Source organism: Rhinatrema bivittatum, chromosome 3 (assembly GCF_901001135.1).
Source record: "Rhinatrema bivittatum chromosome 3, aRhiBiv1.1, whole genome shotgun sequence".
NCBI classification, from domain to species: Eukaryota; Metazoa; Chordata; class Amphibia; order Gymnophiona; family Rhinatrematidae; genus Rhinatrema; species Rhinatrema bivittatum.
In genome coordinates, this window is record NC_042617.1 from 304642703 (window position 1) to 304659311 (window position 16609).

Genomic DNA, 16609 nt, shown 5'->3' on the forward strand with positions numbered 1-16609 from the left:
GACGATCAAAATCCCATTAATTCTGAAATTTTTGCAGGATGACTTGAATAAAGGTTTGACCCTTAACTCCTTGAGGTTCCAGGTAGTGGCTCTCTCCTGTTTCAGGGGCAAGGTGCACGGAACCTGTTGGCTCATCTGGGCATGGCCCATTTTCAGAAAGGGGTGAAGCATCTCCGTCCACCCCTATGGTGGCCAGTTCCCTTGTGGAATCTTAATCTAGTAATGGAGTTTTTGGCAGAGCCCTCCTTTCAGCCACTGCACAGTCTTTCCTTGCGTTTATTAACCTTGGAAACGATGTTCCTGGTGGTTATATGCTCAGCACATCACATCTCTGAACTATAGGCCTTGTCATGTCAGGAACCATTCCTCGGGATGACTCCAGGAGCGTTATAGCTTCGTACCATTCCATCCTTCTTGCCCAGGTTAGTCTTGGACTTTCATTTGAATCAGTCCATTTCGTTACCATTCCTAGATAAGCACAAGGACGTGGAAGAATACCGCCTCCTCCGTCATTTGAATGTTAGTAGGCTTTTGGTGCGGTATCTGGAAGTTTCAGAACCGGTCTGAAACATGGACCGCCTGTTTGTCCTTCACGATGGAAGGAAGCAGGGCAAACCAGTTTCGCAGGCTACCATAGCTCGCTGGATTAAAGAGGTGGTCACGGGAGCCTATGTGGAGGCAGGAAAGCCAATACCTTTTCAGGTTAAAACTCATTCCACTAGGGCTCAGGCAGTTTCATGGGCGGAAGCTAGACTGCTGTCTACCGTCGACATCTGCTGAGCGGCGATATGATCCTCCTTGAACACCTTCTCAAGGTTCTATAGCCTGGATGTTCAGGTCCGAGAGGACACAGCCTTTGCAAGGGTCATGTTAACCGGATTGCGGGTAGCCTCCCGCCCCGATTGGGAGTAGCTTTTGAACATCCATTGGTCCTGAGTCTATCTGACTACATCCTGGGAAATGGAGAAGTTACTTACCTGATAATTTTGTTTTCCTTAGTGTAGACAGATGGACTCAGCATCCCACCCACTGCTGCCCAAGAACAAAGCCAAGGATTCACCCGTGGCGTGATTATCAATTCCAAGAGATTATGGGTAAGCCGTCATCCAGTCCCTAGCTCAGGGCATCTATAATTTTACTGGGATTCAGTGTTTATGTTTGGTTGAGTACAGTTACGGTTATCTGTTTTTAATCAAGTTTTTTTTCAATAGTATGTCCATAGTAGCTTTTGAAGAGAATACTGAAGGGCTGAGGTCACTGCAGGGATGTATGTAAGGTGATGTCAGCTTTGAAACCTGACTCTGTCTCCATCTGCTGGCAGGGGAGCATAACCCTTTGGTCCTAAGTCCATCTGTCTACACTAAGGAAAACACAATTATCAGGTAAGTAATTTCTCCATTTTACCACAGGCCGTAACTAATGATTCATATATCTTTCATACCATAAATGTATAGAAGTAATAGAAATATTGTGGCTTAAAGAAAGGAGACCTAGGAATAAGACCCAAAGAGGAAGGAAAAGACCTAAGAAAGAGGCAAGTTGATATATTGAGGAATTCAGCTAGTGTTGGTCAGGAAACTCTGCAGTGTGTGATTTATGGTTCAGAAAGCACGCAGCCAACTCTGGGGTGGATGGTCTTGGCATCATTTTATTTTTCAAAAAAATATTGTGTTTACTTTTGAAGGAAAGTAGGAACAAATTGTTTGGTACCCTGATAGGGAGCTGAGATTGAGTGACTGACTGCCAGCTGGGATTAGAACTGGTCTGTTATCAGGAGTTCTGCTCTAAGGTTTCTTTGTAAATCCCAACAGCACCACAGCCATGCATAAGGCTGCTTAGAGAACAGCTGTTAGCATCTCTTTTCAGCAACTTTTGGCCCTTGCACCTCAAGAGTTGGGGTGCATGTGATAGTGACTCAGAGGGAAGGACAAAATATATTTGTGATTTAATTCTGCTTCTTTGTCCATAGCAGGCGTATCTGTGGGAACAGCAGTCGAGGATCCAGCAGTTGAGGAGGCCAACCCCTCTGGATGCCCTGGTGGTACCTGCTGTGCATGCAGCCCACCGGCCCCTCTCACGGGCTCAGTCCTCCCCTGCCTCTGCTTCGCTTCCCTTACCTGTCCAAGAGCCAACCGCCAAGGTGTCGCTTCCTGTGCCGGAGCAGTCTGCTAAGCCCCGCTTTACAACAGGTATGTGTAGAAATGTGGGTAAGGGTCAGTGAACGTAAAAGGGGGAGGGGAGCACACAAAGTAGGGGCTGAATTAGCCTAGATTTACTGTCTGTGGCTCATTTTTATGATTTACCCAGTGGAAGAATTAAGCAGACCCAGGACATGTCACTGATAAGGGTAAAGCAGGAATACAGCACAGACAGCTGCAGAGTTGACTCTGGGAAAGGCTACTTTTATAAACAGGGTGTGGCCATAACTAACAATTCACATCTTTTATGCCATAGAAATACTGGGCTGGAAAAAGAAAAAAAAAAAAAAAGGACCCAGAGAGAAGGCAAAAGACCCAAGAAACCCCTCTGACCATTCTCCACCTCCTGCCTTCCTGTTTCCTCCCACTGTTCCCCACATGTAGCCCTCCCAACCCCCTTCCTCCCTCCCAGCCTCCATGTCCAGTAGTCATACATGTGCATGTGTGTGCTGTGTTTTGCACTGCAGGCATCGTCTATGACTCGGTGATGCTGAAACACCAGTGCTCCTGTGGAGACAACCGCAACCACCCAGAGCATGCTGGGAGAATCCAGAGCATTCTGTCCCGTCTGCAGGAGCGAGGACTGCGCAGCTTGTGTGAGGTAACTGAGCTGCAGGTGAAAGGCCACTGCAGTGTGTATCTAGCGTATCTGAGGGAAAATTAGGGGGATCCCCGTCTTGGATGGGACAAGACTGATCTTACCTGGAGTTAGAGAGGGATCCTGTTGGAAGCAGGTCATTTCCCAACAGCACCTTTTAAGGGGAAATCCTGGCTTGGTGTTAGAAAACAGGGGAATGATACTGAGAAGTCGCATGAGATGGGTTTGGATGATAAAATTACCCCGATGACGGTGCACATGAGCTTTGGAGGCTACCCAGCTCCTGTCTGAAAATTATCTATGAAAAGGGACCTGCATGGTGTCAAAAGCTCATGTAGAACACCCCCCAGAACCACAGTCTCTCAGCTCTTTTGCTAGGATCCCAGAACAGGGTGTGATCAATGAGCCAAGAGAGGTCCTGTTTTGGCTGAAATTGAGTCTCTGTATGACTTGGGGGATTTAACACCCCGCTGTCGGGTCCATCGAGAACATAGTGTTACATTATGACCATCACCAGAGCAGGAGGATAAAACCACCTACTAAAAAAAAAAATTAAAAAACCCTTCAAATAATCCTTATGATGGTCCAGTAAAAGGTTTTGTAGCTTTTAGAGGGTCCGGTATTTTGTAGGACTGATAGAGCTATTAGATCCAGGAAGGCAGTGGGAAGGATATATTTGAGGGAGGGAGTAGGTAGACAGAAGAGAACAGACAGCATTAGACTTTTCAAAAGTGATCTTCAGAAAAGAAATGTTAGAGAAGCAGAAACTGGGTTAAAAACAAAAAAAAAAAAAAGCAGCATAAGGCCCTGGGCAGCACACTCTGGTATGTGGCATCTGGATTGCTAGAGCAGACGCATGGAAGGTTGCCAGGCAGCTCCATTTTTTTTCTTCTTCAGCAGGTTGAGCCAATCCTGATTTTACCCAGTTGCATGCTGGAAGATGTAGACCTGAACTTAAGGAAATCTGAAATACATCTCCCTGCATACAATGGCATAAAAGCAGAACTGGATCAGTCTCTTGGTTGGGGAGAGGAATTGTGCACATGGATAACACTTTTAAAAGGAAATGGGATTATTGTTTTAAACCTTTTTAGGTCCTGGAGATCTGCGTGCATAGTGCAGTGGATCCTGACAAGGAGGACCCGCGTCAGAGTTTTGTAAAGTGGGAACCTGAAATTCTCAAACGGCAAAACTATATTAGTTTACTGTTACACCTTTTGGCTATGTATGGTTTTTTTGTGTTTTGTTTTGTTTTGTTTTTCTTAATAACTGTTCTCATGAGGACGTGAAAGTGGCAGGGATGTGGTGGTGCACACAGCATCTGCTGGTTGTTTTTGTGCGTATCAGCGCTGCTTCAGAAAAGGAAAGCAAAGTGAATTAAGACCGTCTAGGCGGCACCTCAGCCAGGACCTGGCGGCTTTGATTTGCATCTCCTTGCCACTGCAGCATGGTTGCAAGCACGGTTGCAATTTTTTAGGCTTCTGTTCTCATTACCTCGTCAGTGTCCCTTTTGTGCACCGAGATACAGCGGCGAACGCTTTAGCGGCAGGAAAAACCAAGGAGGCCGGGAGTGAAGGATTTAAGAAGCCACCGCTGGCGCCCTGTATGGTGCTCTCTGCCTTTCCGCTGCCTTTTCTTGATTTTTCCCCTCGATCCTTCTCTTTGCCTTTCTGCTCCTTTTCCTCCTTTTTTCATTTCTCTCTTCCTTTCCTCTCTTGCTCTGGTTTAAGCCCCCCATGCTGCTGAAGCGGGTGTCCTGAAGGCTGCCTCCTTTTCTTCCTGCCTCAGTGTCTGCGCGGGCGAAAGGCGAGTCTGGAGGAGCTGCAGTCTGTGCACTCGGAGCAGCATGCCCTGCTGTACGGCACCAATCCGGTCAATCGCCTGAAACTGGACAACAGGAAGCTCGCAGGTGAGCTCCAGGAGGTGGTGGTGGTGGTGGTGGTTGGGGGCAGGGGGGTGGGGTATGCGGCAAGGCAGAACGTGGGCCGCTCAAGGCTCTATTCAAAATGTGAGCAAGGGCAGGAAGAGACGGGGAGAGAACCAGGAGCCAGGCTGCGCTTTTTAGCTTGCTTTTCGCCGGGAACGCAGAACGATGACGGGCCCATCTCTTCTGCCCATTTTCCCGGCTTTACCCTGAGGATCCTCTGTTCTTAGCTCCCCGGGTGTGTTTGCGTTCTGTTCTCCCTTTACCGCTTTTGCTGGAGGGCGCCTCCGCCAATCTACCCGACTTTTCCAGGAAGAAATACTTCCTCTCCATTATTCCAGAGTCTGTCCCTTTTCCCAGGGCCGGGGTTAGACATGCTGAGGCCCAGGGCACAAAGTTCAGAATGGGGGGGGGCCGCGATCTCAGGTGTTGTACTACTACTACTGCTGCTGCCCATTCCAGATCACCTCCCTCCTACTCTTGCCCATTTCCCTCCTATCCCAGACCTTGATCTCCAGTCCCATCCTCTCCTATAGCTACCATTATCCATTCTGGTTCTCTCTCACCTTCCTCCCCTCCCCCCCCTCCCCCCCCCCCCCCAATCACCTAAGGCTCCTTCCTGGCTTTACTCCCTCTTTTCCCCTGCTATCCCTTGCCCATGGCCGCATCCCAGGCCTTGTGGACATTTGCGGGCAGGAACCGTGGCAATACCAAGAAAAATCAGCAGGCCTTCAGCAGTCCCTCCCCTCGTCCAGTTTCCTTGGTATCAGTGAGCCAATGCAGGAGAAGGGAGTGAGGGGGCCGCAGGGCCTGTGAGGGCGTGGCCTCTTGCCAGCGGAGCCTCCTGTTTGATGGGGGGGGGGGCGAGGGGAAATTCCTCTGGTTGTACTTCTCCTCCTCCTCCTCCACCGCTTCCAACACTGGCCTCTGCCTCCTTCAGGCCTATATCGTGACCCCCCCCCCCCCCTCTTCCTCTGGAACTTCCTTTTCTTTTTTTGAGCCGGGATGCAGATAAGATTGGAGACTTTGCTTTGCCCTCGTTGTGAAGGTGTGATGAAGAGGATTTTTCTCATAGGAAGTTAATTGTTAGTTCGTCTTTCACGGTCACCCCCACACAGTCCTTCCATGGGGGGGGGCCCCCCTGCAGCAGACTCCTGGGATGCTGTTTCCTGAGCCCTGAGGTGAGGAATAATAGGATGAGGCAGGTTGATGGTGGTTACTGCAGGTGCAGAGGACATGGGGTGAGGAGTGATGATTATTACTGGGTAGAGAGAGACATACGATGAGGGATTGTAGGACGGGGCAGAGGTTATTGCCGTGGGTGTAGGGGACACAGGGTGAGGAATGATAAGTGGGGGCAGGGTCATGCTTATTACTGGGGGATGTATGTAGAGGACATGGGATGAGGCGTGATGTGGAGGCAGGTTGATATCTGACAACAGGACGGTCCTCTAATGTTAGCTTACCGTCTGAAAGCAGTTACAATGCACATTCTGAGCGCTGTAACCTGGTTTCACTCTGCAGTTACTGATTGTGTAAAAACCACACAAGGTCTATATTCAGACACAGTCCGGGTAACAAAGTTAGCCGGATAAACTTTTACGGCTAACTTCGGAGGCCTGTGCAACAGTGCAGCCATTCTATTGAATATAGACGGCTAACTTTAGGGCAGCTCTTTGACTTGTCCCAGACTTAGCCGGCTAAGTCATCCGGCTAATTCTGAATATTGGAATTAGCCAGTCAACTTAGCCGACTAACTCAGCTCCTTCCAGTTACCACCCCTAACTTCTCTGACTAAATTCTAACCTCCTTAACTTATTAGCTGGCTAGAATTCAGCCGGACAAAGGCTGAGTATAGCCGGGTAAGCCATTTAGATGGATAACTATTACGTTATCCGTCCGAATGGCTTTTGAATACGGACCCCCACATGCTCTCGACCAGGAAACTCTGCAGAAATGAGCCGTAATTTCACAGAGCAGTGCCCAAAGCCAGCTTGCAGGTTGACTTTTATAATCAGGGGAAATCTTTGTAGGGAAATAAACAGATTGGCTGTCTGGTCACTGGGGTTTAACGACAGCTCTTCTCTCTTCTCCTCGTAGGGATCCTGGCGCAGAGGATGTTTGTGAGGCTACCATGCGGAGGGATTGGGGTAAGTGCTCTTAAACTCTGCGCCCACACCCCCTTTTCCCTCGTCTACTGTGGTAACTGCACTAAGGAGCACCTGCCCCGTGCGTCGCAATGCGGTGTATATTGTCAAACCCATGGCATGCTGACAGGATGGCTCCCCCCCCATGCGGTCCCTCCGTCAGACCCTTCCTGGCTGCTGAGGATTACTGGAGCAGAAGTAGTAGGCTTCTCCCTCACCCCTACTTGCTTGCTTTAGTGATGGTCCAGAGGCCCGACATCGCTCGTCACAGCCGGGGGGGAAAAAAAAAAAGGCCGGGACTATCTTTTTGCTGTCACTGCTAAGACTTTCCCCCATCTGCTGCCAGATTTCACTGGGGGGGGGGCATCGGCGCCTGCTCGTCTTCCTCCTAAGGGGATCTGTGACCCAGCCAGCTCGAGGGTGCTGACAGCAGAGTTTTCTCTGGGACATCTTCCACTGTGCCACATGAACAGTGCACACAGCGTTAAGTTCAGCCTTGGCTCTTGAGGGTGAACGACTGGGGATCATTTTCAGAAAATAGCTCCATAAATTGAAATCTGTCTCCCTCCCTCCCTCCCCTGACCCTTTGCCCCCTCTCTCAGTGCATTCCCATCACTTTTATCCAGGGCCTCCTCCTCCTTCTGCTGTTTGCATGGCAGTGTCAGCAACTGAAGCAAAAAAGCGAGGAGAGAGAAATATGCTCACATCCAGCGATAGCTGAGCAACCTCTCTGCCAGGCATGAGGTCAGCAGCGGAATTTGGATTAGGCATCAGTAGTCTCACGCTCTGATCACTGCCCACTTGCTGTGATATAGCAGGTGGGGTGAAGGTGGGGGAGGTGCATTTACATCTTGGCAGGTGTCTCCCAGTGGCACCCCCCCCCCCCACCCCCGCAGTGCTCCCTAACCATTCTCCATGTTCACCCTCTGTAGATGCGCCTGGTTTCCTTGGTGCCAGAGTAGGGTAAGACTGCGCCAGGACCTACGGTGGCCGGCAGCATTGCTGCATCAGGAGGATCGAGCAGCTTCACACGGCACTGCGTGCAGCGCAGAAACTCCTGAGCATCTAGATTAAAACCACATGGTCTGAGAGCTGCAGAGAAAGGAAAACCCTTTGCTATAATAACATGTAGGAGCTGGGGAGGGGGCTCGAGGGGAGAGAGAGCAGGAGTCAGAGAGGAGGAGAAGTAGATATCGGAGCCAAGGTGGGGGGGGGGGGGTGGATGTGTATGGGTGTTCGTGGGTGAGGACTGGGGGGGGGGGGGCAGAGCAGGAGGTGGGAGAGATGGGTTGGGGAGGGTCCCTCTTCTGCGTTCCCTTTGATGGGGAAGCTATGATTGAAGGGGACATGTCTTCGCAGAGGCGAGCGTGTAGGCACTTAGGTTCCACACATGGATTCCATCAGACGCAGATTCTGAGGTTTTCCGGCTCTTCCTTTTGAGGATGACGTGATACTGATTAAACCAAGATGTTTTCTCTTAAAAAGAAAAAAAAAAAAGGATGATAAATATGAATTTTTAGAACTTGAATATTTGGAAAAACAAGCGACTTGACTATAGCTGGAGGAAGCGTGACCCTGGGCTGGGGGTTCTCACCACCAGCACGAGCTGTACAGCCTCCTGCTGCTCCTCTGAACATATGATTCCTTGCCACGCAAACCCAAAAAATGCCTGATTTGCAGCCTTCCTAGTTTCTTTGACAATGAGCAGATCTCTAACTAGAGTAAAGTTAGTGAATGTCATTTATTTGGACTTTCCAAGACCATTGACCAGGTACAAGGTAAGCTGTACATGGTAAAGAAAATAGGGATGGGAAAGTCAATATGGGCCGTGGCTCAGAAGTTTACTAGAGGGCAGGATGCATTGAGTAGTGATTGATAGAAACTCGGATGGACATATCATGCAACATGAAGGTATTTCTGTGTTCCTGTCACCTCCTGGGGTCTGCTTCCTCCCTCCCTCCCTCATACTTATCACCTCTGTTGTATGAAGATTATATACTGAATAGTGTGCAAAACTCAACAACTTGGTATCTTCAGCAAAAATTGTTATACTGCTCTCAGTCCCCTTCTCTTCAAGATACATTTATGAACAGATTAAATCTAAATGGATCTAGCACTGATCTTTGAGACACACCACAGGTTTTCAACGGAGGTGACACGGACATAGGGGATCTCCTCTGTTACAGCATAGGGGTGAAAGGAGAGCAGAGCCCAGAAGGTGACGGGCCCAGGGGAGCACCTCTGTTGTTACAGTACCAAGGGGTGACAGGGATGCAGAAATACCTTCATGTTGCATTATGTCCATCCAGAAAAATCCCTAACTAGTGGCTTTTGGTGCAAGAACAATACATCTTACAAAAACTCGTTACGACATCTCAAAGATGCTGTGCATATACATAATGGGGGCCCTTTTCTAATCTGTCCAGATTGATGCAGAGTTGCTCAGGTACTTTCCCGCTGAAAATTGCAATGTAATTTGCACCTGCCTACTTTTTCCCTTGGAGATTTGAAAACGTACTCCACGTGTGTTTCCCCTCTCCCTGACCTAGAGCCTCCTAGTTTTTACCCAGCTGAAACTGCGCACGTTGTTGATCCCTGTATGTTCTTTATTGTTGGGCGAGGGCTGGGCCTCTGAAAATTTCCCTCAGTAAGCCTTCAGGGGACTTGCAGCTGCAGAGTAAGAATAGGTGCTGAGTGACCTCTGGGACTGCAAGAATCAACATATGCTGTCTCACGTAAGACATAGCTGCAGTCCCCAGGATGCGCCGCTGGCCTACGCATAATCGCATCTCCCGTCTGCGTGCAGGTGGACAATGACACAATCTGGAATGAGCTGCACTCTTCCAATGCAGCCCGTTGGGCAGCTGGCAGCGTGATCGACCTGGTGTTTAAAGTGGCCACCAGAGAGCTCAAGGTAAGAGGCCCAGGGATTGCAGAGCCGTCTTGAAGTGAAGGTTTGGGGGAATGCTCCTAGCAGTCTAACCCAGCCAGCATGATTAAACATGTTAGCCAGGAGTTAGCAACTCCCCACAGCATGCCATGCCACCTGTCATACTGGCACCACACTCGCTTCACTTAGCTGCATGGGGACATTCATCCTGGACTGAAAGGGCAGGACGTTAGGGATAAAATCGACATAACAGCGTTCAAGATTTTTATGGGCCAGCTCTGCTAATCTTGCGATATGTGTGAGGCTAGCCCAGCCGGCCCAAGAGTTATGAAAAGAACAGCCTGCTGGATATTCGGAGGACGCGGGATTTCACCAGCGTTACTTTTCTTCCTCCCCCCGCAACCTCCCACACAAGGGTGCAGGATTCTTCTAAGGGATTCCCCTCTCCCTCCCCAAGGCAGTGACTGGCACATCTGTACCTGCTGGAGAGAGGTTGCTTGTATTTTTGTCACTTTGCCGGCCTTTGTCTGTCACCGTAAGAGACATCGCTGCCCGTGTACTTACCAGAGAGAACTCACTTCGTATTCAGAGTTCATGCTGTAAAGCCGGACCTGGCTATTGGGGGGGGGAGTAGAAACGAAAGCTGAAGGAAGGAGGATGCCTCTGAGATGTCTTGTTTCCATCTCTTGAATTGACCTTAGCATGCTTAGGCACACTGGAACTCGTGTGGGACCTGATTGTTTAAGGATTTTTTTTTTTTTCGCTGAGTGTAGGGAAGTTGAGCAGAACTGTGCTAATGGGAATGGGGGGGAGGGGGGCGGAAGCACATTTTACCGGCTTAAGCTGAAATATTCAGGCACGGCAGTGCGATGCCGCATGACACCGCTCAACAGCTCACGCAACTGACTGTGCGAAGCCAGTAGCCTGTCCCGCTTGGACCTCAGTGCTGAAGTTAAAGCACGCTTGGGTCAGAGGCAGAGGGCGGCGGGAAGGGCAAGGGAGGGAGACAACTGGAGACCGAGTGGGGGGGTCTGCGGTGATGCAGGGGGCAGCCGAGTATTGGGTGGACCAAGAGGAGCCTACGTACTAACAGCTGCTGTGTTAGTGTGCTGTGACTTGAATTAATTGTTGTGGTCTTCCCTCTGCCTTTTAGAACGGTTTTGCTGTGGTGAGACCCCCAGGACATCATGCAGACCATACGACAGCCATGTAAGGAGACCCTCTCTGTCCTGGATTTATGTGCTCCTTCTGCTTCAATGGACCAGGCTGCCCTGGAATTTCCCCAGCAGACACAGCACTTAGTCTCCTCGAAATTCCATCTACTAAATTTTCCCGTCTTACCTCAACAAAACGACGTGCCTTTTCAATAGCTGGTCCGATCTTGTGGAACTCCCTTCCTATTGAATTAAGACTGGAACCCTCTACTAAAACTTTTTAAGAAGAATTTAAAAACTTTACTTTTTCTAAAAGGTTTTTCCAACATGATCAATTTAATTATAAACTAAATTTTTTTTTCTCTATTACTTTTCCTTTTCTCTTTCTTCTTTCCCCTTTAATTCTCTCCACTATATTGTATAATTCCATTATCTCTATTCTCTACATTGTAACTTTTTATCGTTGTTATATGTGAACCAGTGTGATGGCCGTGGTTGAATATCGGTATACAAATAAATAAGGCTGCGTGTCACGCTCAGCTTGGCGAGATGCTTTCATTCTAGGACCCTCGGGGGGGGGGGGGAAGGGGGAAGAGGGCAAATACTGAGTGTCAGAGCCGCAGTTAGAAAATCTAGATAAGAGAAATGGTGAGGCTGAGCAATAGCTGCAGGTGTGTCTGTCTGCTCTTGAGCTTGAGTCGGGGATGGAGGTGTGCGGACCGACGCTGTTTGATATGCATTTTTTTTGCTCCTTTCCCAGGGGATTCTGTTTCTTTAACTCTGTGGCGATTGCAGCCCGTCAGCTGCAACAGAAGCTGAGCGTCAGTAAGATCCTGATTGTTGACTGGGTGAGTCTCTGAAGGACCAGACCCTTTCTAATCTGCACTCTCCTGCCTCTTGGGTTTTCCAGATTCTCTCAGTAAGTGACAGGGTTGAGGGACAGCTGGGAAGTCTCTGTGCCCCCTTACATTCCTGGCCAGAGGAATACATTTCAAGGACCACCCCGCCTACCCTGTTTTCATTGCTTTGTCTTGGCTTTCATATCTTAAATTCAATGTTGAGTCTCTGTCTATAATGCTAAGTCATTGTGTAAAAAAAAAAATCTGTACCTGGATGTTTTTTTAAGTGTTCCTGGAGCAGAGGGCAAAGTGCTAACTTTTAAAAAGTTGTCTTTTTGTTGTCAGTATATATGTTTCGCTCTTAATCTTTCTCTCTGTCTAAGACAGGGATGGTGAACTCCAGTCCTCGAGGGCCACAAACAGGCCAGGTTTTCAGGATCTCCACAATGAGCACGCATGAGAAAGATCTGCATGCACTGCCTCCACTGGATGCAAATCTTTCTCATGCGTGCTCATTGTGGAGATCCTGAAAACCTGGCCTGTTTGCGGCCCTCGATGACTGGAGTTCGCCATCCCTGGTCTAAGCTGTTTCACTCAACGCACAATAAAGTTCTGGAATTTGTTGCCAGAGGATGAGGTTAGTGCAGTTAGTGTAGCTGGGTTCAAAAAAGGTTTGGATAAGTTCTTGGAGGAGAAGTCCATTAATGGCTATTAATCAATTATACTTAGGGAATAGCCACTGCTATTAATTGCATCAGTAGCATGGGTTCTTCTTAGTGTTTGGGTAATTGCCAGGTTCTTTTGGCCTGGTTTTGGCCTCTGCTGGAAACAGGATGCTGGGCTTGATGGACCCTTGGTCTGACCCAGCATGGCAATTTCTTATGTTCTTATACCTCTGTTCATCTGGAATATGTGTGCGTGTGTAGGGGTTTATCGTTCTCTGTGTTGGGAGGGTGTGTGTATGTGTTTCACTCTCTCTGGGTATGTGTCTGTGTGTCCCTTTCTCTCTCCTGGCTATGTCACATGCTCCCACCGTCTCTCTCCCCCTCCTCAGGACGTTCACCATGGCAATGGGACCCAGCAGGTGTTCTACAGAGACCCCAGTGTGCTGTACATCTCCGTGCATCGCTATGACGACGGGAACTTCTTTCCTGGCAGTGGCGCTCCTGATCAGGTGGTTATACCAGGCCCTGTGTCATGGGGGATGCAGCATCAGAAATTTTCAGGAAGTCCTCTCTCTTAACCCTGGCCTAGAGAAATTTTTGTTTTGTCTTTTTTTTTTTTGACAAACGCTTTCCTGCCACTCAACAGTGTGCTGGGGGGGGGGGGGAGGGAGTTGGACTGTGCCCACACCCTTCACAGAATGCGAATATAAAGCCACTTTCAGTGCTGCCTGACGAATAACATTAGAGCGGGTTTTCATGGAGTAGGGAATGAGACTTCCTCTGTATAAATCACAAGGCAAGGATTCTGTTTGAACTTCTCTGACACCCTTGCCGCAGTGTCACCTTCCTGTCCATCCTCCCTGCACATGCTCACACCCCAGCACTACCTTTTGGTTGATTCTTCTCTTGTAACCATGCTAAGCCTTCAGAGCTCAAGTTTGTACTGCCGTCTGACACCAGAATATATACCGGGGGGTGGTACCAGAGCCATTGCCATCACCCCCCCTCCCCCCCGATCTGTGCAAAAAGCAAATCTGTATCTCTTGCGCGCTGTCTCTTTGCTCTCTTTCTGTTTAATTGGATTCGCAACAGTAAATAAGTCCATCTGTTCTGCAGTTTTTCATCTCCACACTTAGTCCTTTTCATTTCATGAATCAATGTAAGATGGTCAAAAAGACCTGGGCTTGTTTGATGTGTAAGGTGCTGGGCCCTGATGGGTTACTGTGAGCATCTCCTGAGAGCCTTCACCCGGGCAATAGGGCTGAGTGCCACTCTTAACTGTTGTGTTCCACAGGTGCCTTGGATGTCCAGCTGCTCCCTGCAACACACAAGGGCATCTCGGATCCCTCCCCTGCCCGAGAACTAGATTCTCTGTCTTCCCCTACGATGTGAAGACTCAGTTACCAAGGCATCACATGGCCAGGGAATGGGTCAGCCAGCCGAATAATTGGATAGGCTGATGTACCCCAGGGTCTTCTGATGCTCTTGTTGTTCAGTCCTGTGTTCCAAGGGCAGGTTTGAAGCATCAGCTCACGGCTTGTTTACTGGGTTTCTAGGTTGGTGCTGGCAGTGGTGAAGGATTCAATGTGAACGTGGCGTGGACAGGGGGGATAGATCCACCCATGGGTGACCCGGAGTATCTTGCAGCTTTCAGGTACAGTTTGCACTTCTCTTCTTAGGCTTCGCATATCTCATCCTTCTCTCCTGATTTCCTCCCCCTCTCCCTGTTGCTGCTTTCCCATCAGTCTGGCCTGCAGAACGGTTCATGGTTTGTTTGTTTTTTTTATTTGTTTTAAGGGGCACTTTATGTGTAAAACCAGCACTGGGTTCTGTTGTGTACCCTTATACAAGGCTGCTTCCTTGCAGGAGGCTGTGTAAGAGAGACTCCCTGGGCCAGCTGCTCACCGGGGGGGACTGTGCCGAAGGGATCTCCAGGCTGGGAGCACAGTGTATTGAGGCTCCTGTTCCTGTGATGTCCTGGTACAGATCTGCTGCAGCACTGTGGACATGCCAGTCAGGAGTGAACAGCTTGGATAGCCCCCGGCTTGGGGCGGGAGAGGCTTAAGACTCCTGCAAAGCTGACTTTGTGTAGTTGGCCACAGTTTTATTCTTTAATGACCTCCATTCCTTCTCCCACCCCCCTCCAGCTTTGCAGCACATGTGGTTTGATTTTACTTAAAAGATTTCTATAAATAGCATTTTATTTACATAGAAATTTGATTTCCACCATGGGGTTTTGTTCGGCCTTGATCCTGCAGCCAGTTTTTTTCTTTTTCCATGCCATCTCCTAGCTGTCCGTTTTTATCTTCCTCTCAGTCTCCGGGGTGGGTTCTCAGCTGGATGGGGGAATTGCAGTCCCTGGTCACTCTATTTTGTTTTTAGTTGAAGCACTATTAGCGAAGGGTTCAGAGGGCATGCCTCAGCACAGAGTACTCTCTGAAACCTCCCTTTTTCCTGTGTGCCATCCCCTTGGCTCAGGCTGCAGCATAGGGGAATCTGGTGGCATGGTGGTTAGGCCTGGGGGAGTGTTGTGGGGGTGTATGCATGAGGGTCAGGGAGGAAGGGAAAGATGTCTGCTTCTACCGTGGTGGCGGCTGCTGCTGCTGCTGAGGGTGTACTTTTGGAGTCCTTTGGACAGCGAGAGTCCACTGAGCCACCTTGGACATGTGGTCTGGGGAAGGGGGGAATAACAGCAGAGACAACTGGGAAGAAAAAGAGGACAAAAAAAATTCCCTACAACTTAAAAAGGATTTTTTTTTGATGAGTTTTGATTCTGTCCGGGACCTAACCATCCAACCAAACTTGTTTAAAGAGAGACTAGAGAAAGAACATTTGCAAAAAGGGAGAAAGTCACCTGAAAAAAAAAAAGCATGGCTCTGGCTGCTGCTGTGACGTAAAATGTCTCTGTTGCTGGGTGATGTGTAGGCCCTGATGGTTCCTGCTGAGATTCAGTTGTGACTGCACATTACACAGCAGGCATTCCTGGATTTCAGGCTTGCAGCTTTGGTTGCACAGTTCTACAGGACAGTGCTGTACGATCTCTGCCCAGAGGAACACATCTCAGGAAACTGAACCTACAATATATATATATATAAGTCTTGCAGCCCCCGGGTGTGTGTTCTCTCATGGTACAGAAATCTGGTACTTGGGCCTCTGCGGTAATGATGGGCAGTGCCCGAATACACATTGAGTCCCCGCTCTCTATCCCCTTCCAGGACTGTGGTAATGCCTATTGCTCGCGAGTTCTCTCCGGACGTGGTGCTGGTGTCGGCGGGGTTTGATGCAGCAGATGGACATCCTGCCCCCCTTGGAGGATACAATGTGTCGGCCAAATGTAAGGAGTGCTTTTGTGTTGCAGTGCGGGGTGAGGGGAGGTGAAAAAGGGGTGTGTGTAATGTGCCACAAGGAGTACCTTGTGGTATATAATATGTGCTTTGAGAGTAGGAGCATAGACCATGTGCCAGACAGGGCCTTGCAGCCAGTAGGCGGCCAAAGTTGCGGATCCAAGGCTGTAAGGAGCAAGGATCTGTGTAGCCTCCAGCACCTGTGCATGCTTCTTTCATGGCCACCCGTACACATCCTGTCTCCTGAGCTTGCCTGGAAACGGGCACCTAAGCTCTCTTGCTTTTCTCGCACCTCTAGGCTCATGTGTCTGTGCTTCTTTTGGTTTGTTTTGCAGGTTCATTGTGCAGGAATCCTGGTTTTATTTCTCAGTGTTCTCTACAATGGCTGTTTGGAATTCAGACCATGCTTGATTAGGCTTGAAGTTCACAATAACCCTGTGACTAAACAGTTTGGTACTCAGGATCAGATAGGAAAAGAGAGTTGAGAGATTGGGTGGAAGACCCAAATGAGGAGTTGGTGTTGGGTTGCATTGGGAATGTTATATGCACATTTACCAAAAGAGGGGGGAATTTCAACTGGGCAGACTGGGTGGGCCATTTTGGTCTTTATCTGTTGTCCTTTACTGTGTTATTGACAGATGTTACAACCTCTTTCCAGAGCCAAATGGGGGAGGGGGGACCAGCAAGGTCATAGGAACCAACCAGCCGGATGTTTCGGCAACAACCTTATTAGTTTTGGTAGTGTTCAAACTCCTTACAAAACTTGGTGGTAAAACATGGGCGAGGTGGGAGAGCCTGGGTGTTGGGTTAAGAATGAAGAATTCTGTGTCCTTCTGTCCAGGGCAGAAAG

At 49.1% G+C, this 16609-nt stretch overlaps 1 protein-coding gene across 8 annotated transcripts in view; it reads left to right on the forward strand.

Moving 5' to 3' along the window:
• HDAC7 (histone deacetylase 7) overlaps positions 1 to 16609 on the forward strand; it is a 360128-nt gene that overhangs the window by 307272 nt on the left and 36247 nt on the right. For 7 of the 8 annotated variants that reach the window (XM_029595103.1, XM_029595106.1, XM_029595102.1 and 4 more), the window contains 10 exons: positions 1970 to 2189; positions 2666 to 2799; positions 4585 to 4705; positions 6821 to 6870; positions 9674 to 9781; positions 10911 to 10966; positions 11672 to 11759; positions 12805 to 12924; positions 13972 to 14069; positions 15631 to 15749. In XM_029595103.1, coding sequence (XP_029450963.1) covers positions 1970 to 2189; positions 2666 to 2799; positions 4585 to 4705; positions 6821 to 6870; positions 9674 to 9781; positions 10911 to 10966; positions 11672 to 11759; positions 12805 to 12924; positions 13972 to 14069; positions 15631 to 15749 — 1114 coding nt within the window. The remainder of the gene's footprint in view (positions 1 to 1969; positions 2190 to 2665; positions 2800 to 4584; positions 4706 to 6820; positions 6871 to 9673; positions 9782 to 10910; positions 10967 to 11671; positions 11760 to 12804; positions 12925 to 13971; positions 14070 to 15630; positions 15750 to 16609) is intronic. The other variant, XM_029595101.1, reaches the window with a different exon arrangement.